Raw genomic sequence first — 9,125 nt, 5'->3', positions numbered from 1 at the left:
CTTACCCTAGCTATTTAGGTTACTTCAATTTTTGCATGCCCCTTATGACAGTTATCACCGGGTACCGGTAGCGAACCGGTACCGTACTGGGTATATTCGGTACCGGTACCCACTTTCCCCGTTTTTCGATACTGATACCGTTATTTACGGGTAAAACACTGGTAAGTACTGACCGAACCGGTATATTCGGTACCGGTACCCACTTTTTCTGTTTTTCAGTACCGGTACCCACTTTTCCCGTTTCTCGGTACTAGTACCGGTTCGATACCAAACAGGTACCGTGCTCATCCCTGGATGTCAATATGTACAAATGATATGTTATATTATAGTTATAACGTGAGGTTTCATTTGGGATGATAAGTCCCAAAAGAATGTTTATGACACCTTAGACAAATCATACATTGGTCGTGTTTATTTCTATCCAACTAAGAGATAACGGAACGGGCTACAAGTCCAGGTAAGAGATAGTGGAACGGACTATAAGAGAATGTTCCACATACGATCTCAACAATGTGTGTGGGTACATTAGTTGTGGGATGTGAATGGAAGGAGAATTTCATATTTAGGGTATGTTTAGCAAAAGTAGCTGATGGCTGGTAACTGTAAGCTGGTGGTTGGAAGCAGATAGTTGTAGCTTTTTAGATATATTTGGTGTTTGGTAGAGTAGCTGAAGCTTTTAGTAAATGTATAAAATGACCCAAATGGAGATAACTAAAAATTTAAAAAGTTTGTACATTAAAAAGTTAATTATCTTTAGAGGTTAAAATAGTCGTCTTTTCCCGAAAAGCCTGTAGCTTCTTCTAAACGCTACTAGTAGGAGCATTCAACCAAAAGCTTCAAGCTTCTAACCTAAAAGCTTCAAGCTCCTTCAACCAAACAAGAATTTTTATTGAGTAGGAGCTTTTTTTTAAAAGCTTAAAGCTAAAAGCTCCTAAAAGTTCCATACCAAACATATCCTTAATTGTGTTTGAATGGAAACAATAAGTGACCGTGACCTCTGGGAAAGTAAGGTGATAAAATATTGACCTGTCATTTTATAAAAGAAAACATAAAATCTCTATATATAATAAAAGAACAACCTTTAGGACACTTGTCCCCTCCATATTTACCTAAGACATGTGTCAAACTCTCATTTTATTTACTAACGTGTTCATCATTCAGCCTATCCACGCTCCACGCTCCTGAACCGGGTTATTTTTTTTCCTCCATGTATTCTTTGTAACCCTAATTCATTTCTCCTTCAGCCGTTTCTCTATCTTACCTCTCTCTCCTTTGTAAGATGCTTCTCCTACATCAGATATCTATCCTTTTTTTCTACTCATCTCCTTCATCGCAATGTACTAGCTATTTGGAGGTTCGATTTATGTTGATTGACTTCGATTTATATGGGGTAAAATCATTGCAAGCTTGTGTTTCACGTATTCGATATATTCACTAGGGTTTTCACACAATCCAGAAGTCGACCTGCTGTCGCAGACTACCTCCTGATCCTGTTCTTCATGTAAGATTTCTTTCATCTCAGATCTATTAATCTCATTACAAAGGATGATAATTTTGGTGTTGTTGAAGAACTTAATCGGGTAGTCTATTGGGAAATTGTAGGATTCATGTATGTCGTTCATTTTCCAAAACCCTAATTTAAACGTCACAGATCTGTTCGATTTGAAACCCTAATTAATCAATTGCCAACCGATTTAATAAAGTATGTTTGGTGTTTTCTGTTTTTCTTTGATGATTTGCTTGATATCTTTGATTTGGGTAGTCAAAAATATGGGTTGATTTACTTTTTTATTGAATTTTCTTTGCAACGAAATCACCCAGCTCTTCAAGGTAATCACCCAGCTCTTCAAGGTAGTAAAAAATATGGGTTACTTTACTTTTTATTGATTTTTTATTGAATTTTTGTTAAATTTACTTAATCCCCATAAAAACAAACACCCATTTGGGCATTTTGATTACCAAGTATTCAAAATCATCATATTTTTTCTCCAAAGTTACAATCTTTCTTCCTTAATTTCCCCAAAAACAGACACCCATTTGGGGATTTTAGCTCATAAGCTTGATACTAATTAGTGGGTTGCTTCAAGAATGGAAAAAGATGGGTTCTTTAACAATGAAGGCAATGGAATGGGAATCCCACAAGCCTGGAATTCAATATTTGGAATGGAATTAGAAACCCAAGTTACTGAACAGATTCTCAATTGCTTTGTCAATAGCAATTGGGATAATTCAATGGATCAGAGCGATCCTTTTGAATCTGCATTGAGTTCCATAGTCTCATCTCCGGTGAACTCGCACTCCGGAATCCCGAAATCCGGAGGTGAGAATATGGTTCTCAAGGAACTGATTGTGTTTTTCTCACACCTTATTTTGATATATATATTTTTTAAAGTTATAAATTAAAGATTTTTTTTTCAGTTGCAGGCTGTAGAGGAACCAGAGAAAGAGGTATCGGATGCAAAAAGAAGCAAGTCAGGTGAAGAAGGGAATGGAATTAAAAAAGAAAAGGAAGAGGGGAATCTAAAACCTACAAAGGAAAATGCGAAACCAGAGCCACCGAGGGATTACATTCATGTTAGAGCGAGAAGGGGTCAAGCTACTGATTGCCATAGTCTTGCGGAAAGGGTATGCCAATTCTATTCTTTCCATAACTCTCTTTTAATTCCGTTCCAGTATTTGTCTTCTCATTCCGGTCATTTTGAAAATTTCAGGTCAGAAGAGAAAAAGATCAGTGAGAGAATGAAGTTCCTTCAAGATCTTGTCCCTGGTTGTAACAAGTAGATACGGATCGTTTTACAAATGGGTCAGTTTTTGCCAATAATTGGTTACTCATCATGCTTTCCAAAAACTCATCGACAAAAAAATCACCCATTGTGCCAAGTTTAAGCGAGTCTCAGAAAACCAAATATAAACACGCTTTGTCTTGCTAAAAAAACAAATTCAGGATTCCAGTGAGGCTACAAATCAGTAAAACTAATAAAATTTGAAAAATAATAATAAACGGCAATTTGGGTATTAAACTGGGAAGTAGGACTAGAAGTTTACATTCTGACCCATAAACAAATGACAATATTTTTATTTTCATTACTTATTTTTATCGGTGATTCAAATAACCACGACTTATGATTTGATATCTCATTTTAGGTATTAAAGGTGAGCTCCGATAGCCTATTACCTGCAAATCCCGAAATCCTTGATGGAGTAGATGACCTTATGCAACTAAGTTATCTAAACGAACCGTCAGTCTTGTACAATCTTCAAAACAGATATGATAGAGACATGATCTATGTAAGTATCTGCTAACATTGTAATATTTATTTATCACATTCTTGTAGTTACTTTAATGCCGTGTGTTCTTAGCTGTTTCTTGCATGTGTCAATCTTTATTTATCACATTCTGTTTTTGTTGGAACTTATTGAAATCTGATATCTTGAATTAGTACAAGATGTCAGATCAAATTACAAACTCTAGCGTTTCAGAAGATAGCAATTTTTTATCTCAATGCTTTTCTCCTTCAGAATCAACACATTGAAAGTCCAGATACTGAATGCATACTTGCTTGTGTTAAACCTCCTTTGACATGCGTGGCATTAATATCTTATTTTACAACTGCCAAAACATACAGTCCAGATACTGAATGCATACATCATATTTATTAATATGTTTTAAATTTTGTTTTTTGAACCCGTGTGTCACACGGGATATAAGCTAGTATTATATATACATCAACTCAAAACCATAACCATGTAGGAATAACAAGCACATGTTTATATATTCCTACCGATAAAATTTTAATCTCCATCGGCATATATTACATGATATGTGCACGCGATCGGTCACCATTTCCACATGCACCCACGCTTCAAACCAAGCCCGAATCACCTAAGATGGTTCGGGTGGACCTAGTCATGCAAAAGTGTATCAACGAAGTCGAATTGAAACAAATCATACCACTTCCATAGAATCTAGAGTGTCTTGGGCCACGGTTAGACCCGGTTTTCCAACCGAGCCCGAGCCGTGACCACTAAGCCAACTTGTTGAACCTCCGCCGTCCTGGCTCGCTATAATTCCCGCCTGAAGCGCCTCAAGATACAACACCTTAACCAAGTTCCTAAACTTCCTTCTGAAAGTTGGCATCCTAGACATGGAACCCACTATCCCCTTCAACCTGTAATTAAAATTTCAAAGTGAGTTAAACCCACAAAGCTTGTCAAACCTACGACACGTCTATTCGCGGGGTGACGTGAACACCAACTGTTTTAACCCGGAATTGTTTTACTTAAATATTAACAAGAAGATGTAAATTTAAAAAAAAAAAAAAATTACTATTGCGTATAAAACAATCATGTGATGCTCATTTCTTTTTTGTCTTTTAAATTTCAAAGTGAATTACAAGTTTTGTCTTTATCTTTATACCCTTTTCTATGTGGTGTCCTTTATGTTTAAAATTGACAACTTTTATACTTTATATTACAAAATGTTCCACGTTAACCCAGTTTATTTTTTCAGTTAAATCAGGTCACTTGGACCCCACATGGGGGTAAAATGGTCTTTTTACCCTTTTAATACAAAAAATAAAAACAAAAAACCATTCAACATAAAACCCTTTCTCATCAGTGGTCTTGTTGTTTGACGAACCCAGATGCGGTTGCGTTCGGGTCAGGCGTTGGTCCTAGTGGTCTCACTCTGCATATACTCTAATTCTAATTCTTCATTTTGTCACATGTTTTTTTAATTTCTCATTTCAATGTTTTATTAACAACCAATAAATAATTTCAAAAACAAGATGAAGAAATTGGAGAATCGGATATGTTGTGGCTTTGGGAATTGAGGTTGTTTTGACTTTATAGTGAAAATACTCACTGTTAATTGTTTATTTGAGTTGATTTCAAATAAAGGATTTTGATTGTAACAATTGAGTTTAACAACAAAGATGATATTTGTTTGAATGGTTTTGAGTTGTCAAAGATGAAGCAAGGAGGTGTGCCATGTTCTTTGTTATTCTTAGAAGGAAAAGTGCGTGGACAAAGAGTTTTAGAGTGAGAAAAGAGTTGAGAGAGTGAGGTTTAATCTATTGTTTTAAAGTGTTCTTTAAATTTAATAGAGATTGTTTGTTTGGTATTTAGGGGTTGTTTGGCAACTTTTGAATGGTTAAGTGTTGAACCAGTAAGAGATCTAAACCATTAAAAAGAAGATGTTTCACCAACTCAGATTAGAGGTCTTAACCATTCAAAGGCAAATGTTTGAATCATTCAGACATCTATTCGTGAAACAAACAGTCTTAACCATTAAATACTGAAAAAGTAAAAGGTCCGAACCATTAAGAGCTAAACAAACAACCCCTTAGTTGTTTACATTATTAGTAGAGTAAACTTTCGTTTTGCTCCCTGTGGTTTGGTCATTTTAACGGTTTTGCTCCAATAGTTTAAAAATAGCCATTTTCCTCCCTGATCTTTCGAGTTTGTCTCCAGTTTGCTCCCTAATCTTTCGAGTTTGTCGCCAGTTTCCTCCCTGATGGAGAGGCTGGGAGCAAAATGAATATAAGTTAGAAAAATCAGGGAGGAAAATGACTGTTTTTAAACTATTGGAGCAAAACCGTTAAAATGACCAAACCACAGGGAGCAAAACGAAAGTCTACTCTTATTAGTACTTGAAAGGGTGAAATGACAAAATTGCCCTCTTGTGCAAGGCACATGATCAGATTTAACTAAAGAGAATAAACTAGTTTAGGCCTAAAGGGTAACGTGAAGCATTTGAAACATAAAGTATAAAAGTCGTCAATTTTAAACATAAAGGACACCGTTTGAAAAATGGTATTAAAATAAAGGACAAAACTTTGTGATTCACTCTAAATTTTGGCATAAAATAGCTATATTCAGTTTAACCTATGACATAGATGAATCGTTTAGCTAGTCTGCGGTTAGACCTGAAAACGGACCCAAATCCATTTATACTAAACTCAACTCCGGAATTTCGTTAAACAGGATAGATTCATACCCCTACGTTCAAATCCCATTTACGGCTTCCCCGCTGTAAGAAAAACAAGACATGAGCTATGATGTACCTTCGAATGACGGCTTGTAGTTGTGCCCGTCTAACATGATCACTAGACGGGAAACCGCTATCATCCCAGTCTTCGTGTTTCTCGTTCTTGTATCTCATCACGAGTTTTCGCAGGCAGATCTCTTCATATTCGCTCAATTCAAGCCCCTTGATTTGCTCCTTCATGATCAAAAGTGGCCCAATGAACCACTCGAAAACCTTATCCCTCGGTAAGTTTGTTCTTGTTAGTTCTACCTCCTCTGCTGAAAATAACGTTGTACATTATCAATGTATGTTTATTAAAGACACACTTCTAGTCGCTAAGCGGTGTCAATCTTGATCCATATACATTAAAAACCCCTTTGCGGTGTTGCTAGAAGATCTGTCGCAAATGAATAGTTCCAAAATTAAAAGGCTAGGAACGGAACTCACAGATAACTAAACCGGGAGATTCAGATTTTGCCGACGCAAGAAGACACTGCAATATGGACCATGCGGGTAATTTTATGCCCAACTTCTTACATTTTCCCTTAACAATGCATTCCTCGATGTCTTTAACGTCCAGTAAACCGTCACGAAGAAGTATTCTACCGTTCACCTCACATGATTTAAACAGCCAATCCCACACCTGCACAGGTGTGTACTGCTGGAGAGCCTGCTTCAAAGTTCTTGACCGTTGTGAAACCAGCCTAGAACCTCTCGTGCTTTCTTTTTCATTCTTTAAATCATTACCATATGAATTCCTTCTCTCGAGCCCATCTGAAGTTTTCATGTTCTCACAGTATCTTGGTCTGCATCCAAACAAAAACCATTAAAATAAGCAAACAATCGGTTCTAACACCACACCAAAAGAGCCTGTTTCACTTTCAAGCTGAACCCGTTACCCAACCTAATGACCTATGTGACGGGCCCATTTGCCACGTCTAACATAACACCCGAACAACTGGTTTGGTACCTTGGAAAGCATGATCCCTCCCTTAAATAAAGCAGGTCATTTGTGTATTCATCAAACAATGAAACTACAGCCACAATGTATGCAAGCCCGAACTTAACCGAATCTTCCTGAAAAAATGGAGGTGTGGGAGACTTAGAACCTACAAATCTAAAACCAGACCGTCCAGATAATCTATAAACCCACTGGAAAAAACTAGTTAAGAGGGGCATTCATTATCAATTGTTCAATATGATAGCAATCTGAAACTAGCAACCATTTTCTGGTCAGCATTTGCATGTAGCGCAGGTTTTTGGACCGTACCTGGTGAACGATCATGGCACTGTATAGAGCAAGACCAAAACTCGAGAATAAAGCAGCGATCACTGCTCCGGAAACTGCCAGAGGCCATAAAACAATTGCAAGTCCGGCAAAAGGCACACAAACAGTTTCGAGAAACGGGCCTTCTCTCCCAATTAGATCTTCTAATAGCCTCTTCCATCCTATTATCAACATATATGGGCTCTTGCATAGAGCCACAGCGGTTATCAGCGGCACATCAATCGCAATGGCTACTGGAATGATGAATAAACACTTTGGCACCTTGGATAATCTACGGCATCATTACAAAGTTATTTAACACAAACATAAAAAAAAAAACGATGATTTTCTTGTAAATTTGTGAATTTTGGGATCTGGGTGTCGATGTTTATTGAAAAGGGTGGCTAAAAATAATAGAAAGACTGGATTTTTCTAACCGGATATCGACTGGTTTCTCGCCAGCGGGCATTTCTTCACTGAGATCATCCATGAAGGAGAAGTAAGAATGGAAGCAAAGATCTGTAAAATCTCGAACCACCGTGCAACTGCCTTCGAGTGTTGAATAACAACCATCCTAAATTTGAAATCAAGACCCATTAAAATAAATAGCAAATTGGAATATATCCGTTATAGAGGGTGTTACTTTTCCGTTGAGTGAAGAAAACTGAAAGATACGAGTGTTAAAATCCAGTTAGTTAGCCTAAACAAAATGGATGATAATTCATTTCATTGATACTCACAACAAGGCAATGAAAGCACTTGTCTTTGTGATCAGTGCCGATGACTTCAAAAGTGGCGATCAAGGGTGCGAAAAACCCAAAACCTATGCCGCCGAGGAGGCTGCCAGCTACAGCGGCCAGCGGCCACAGCACAAGAGGCAGAAACAATAAGAAAAGTATGACCATTTTCAACACCCATCCAAGCCTTTTGGTCCTACAAACAAAACACAATTTCAGAAAGAATCTCTTCTTCATATAAACTTAACGAACTAATTGTTGTATCTACAAAATGGTCAATTAGTGATAACTTGGAATGCTTACTAACCATACAATAACTTATCACATTAATAAAAGAGAGTATATACTTAGCACGTTACTGTATAAATTAATTACACATGATATGTATGTATGGAAGGAAGGAAATACTTGATAAGACAGTAGTAAGTCCAGAAGAAATGCGCCGGCCAAAGCCCAATCGCCACCGACGAATTGCCGACCATCATTATGAGCACCACAATTGGGCCGATTATTGTCCCTGCAGCAACTCCATTTATTATTATTATTAACTTTTATTATTAATTATAGATAACAAATTTTTGAAAAAAGATACCCTTGAGGATGCCAAGAGAGAGCAGGAGGAAGAAGGAGATGAAGCTCCATATAAATCCTACTGCTACTTTCATTTTACACTCAATCTGCAAACAGAATGAATGAAATTTTGTTTTGGTAAAAAAAACTAAAAAAGTAAGGATGAATGAAAAAGCAGGATGGATGGGTACGTGGAGTGTGGCCATGGCTCTTCTTTTGTACGTGGCGACCTATACCTGCCACATCACCAGTCTCACCCTTTTTTAAGATAACTTCATTAAAAACCAAAAGCCAGCTCGAAACCGAGCGGCCGACCCACAAACTTACATATTTACAAAATTACACCAATTCTTCCAATCTATACATCTATCTTTCAATCTATTCTTATACAATACAAACCCCAAGGACCTAATTTCACTAAAAACATATTCAATTTTTAAAGGCTTATCCGAGAAAACCAACCTATTCCTAGCTTTCCAACACTCCAACAGATAAGGATGGCAATACCATGAAATACTTTCTT

The 9,125-nt window shown here is 37.1% G+C and overlaps 2 protein-coding genes across 5 annotated transcripts; one reads left to right on the top strand and one right to left on the bottom strand.

The window, feature by feature from the left end:
* The first annotated feature begins 1,168 nt into the window (after positions 1–1,168).
* On the top strand, positions 1,169–3,496 carry LOC110897531 (transcription factor bHLH79). Of its 3 annotated transcripts, none has more exons than XM_035981516.1 (5): positions 1,169–1,354; positions 1,439–1,501; positions 2,425–2,625; positions 2,712–2,803; positions 3,145–3,496. In XM_035981516.1, the coding sequence occupies exons 1-4, from the start codon at positions 1,280–1,282 to the stop codon at positions 2,733–2,735; spliced, it is 363 nt and encodes a 120-aa protein (XP_035837409.1). In that variant the 5' UTR covers positions 1,169–1,279; the 3' UTR covers positions 2,736–2,803; positions 3,145–3,496. The 3 variants fall into 3 exon arrangements, with proteins under 3 accessions (XP_035837409.1, XP_035837408.1, XP_035837407.1); XM_035981514.1 differs by having other exon boundaries at positions 1,174–1,354; positions 2,419–2,625; XM_035981515.1 differs by lacking the exon at positions 3,145–3,496 and having other exon boundaries at positions 1,171–1,354; positions 2,419–2,625; positions 2,712–2,805.
* A 122-nt stretch (positions 3,497–3,618) lies between these two features.
* On the bottom strand, positions 3,619–8,842 carry LOC110897530 (uncharacterized membrane protein At3g27390). 2 transcript variants are annotated; one of them, XM_022144283.2, is made up of 10 exons: positions 8,794–8,836; positions 8,625–8,709; positions 8,441–8,549; positions 8,036–8,228; positions 7,733–7,869; positions 7,299–7,587; positions 6,999–7,105; positions 6,476–6,834; positions 6,066–6,306; positions 3,619–4,169 (listed from the first exon to the last, which is right to left on the bottom strand). In XM_022144283.2, exons 1-10 carry the CDS (start codon positions 8,806–8,808, stop codon positions 3,947–3,949), a joined length of 1,758 nt encoding a protein of 585 aa, XP_021999975.2. In that variant the 5' UTR covers positions 8,809–8,836; the 3' UTR covers positions 3,619–3,946. The 2 variants fall into 2 exon arrangements, with proteins under 2 accessions (XP_021999975.2, XP_021999976.2); XM_022144284.2 differs by lacking the exon at positions 3,619–4,169 and adding an exon at positions 5,265–5,524 and having other exon boundaries at positions 8,794–8,842.
* Between the last annotated feature and the right edge of the window lie 283 nt (positions 8,843–9,125).

Source organism: Helianthus annuus, chromosome 13 (assembly GCF_002127325.2).
Source record: "Helianthus annuus cultivar XRQ/B chromosome 13, HanXRQr2.0-SUNRISE, whole genome shotgun sequence".
NCBI lineage: Eukaryota > Viridiplantae > Streptophyta > Magnoliopsida > Asterales > Asteraceae > Helianthus > Helianthus annuus.
The sequence above is the reverse complement of the archived record's forward strand: the minus strand, read 5'-3'. Positions and strand labels throughout refer to the sequence as shown.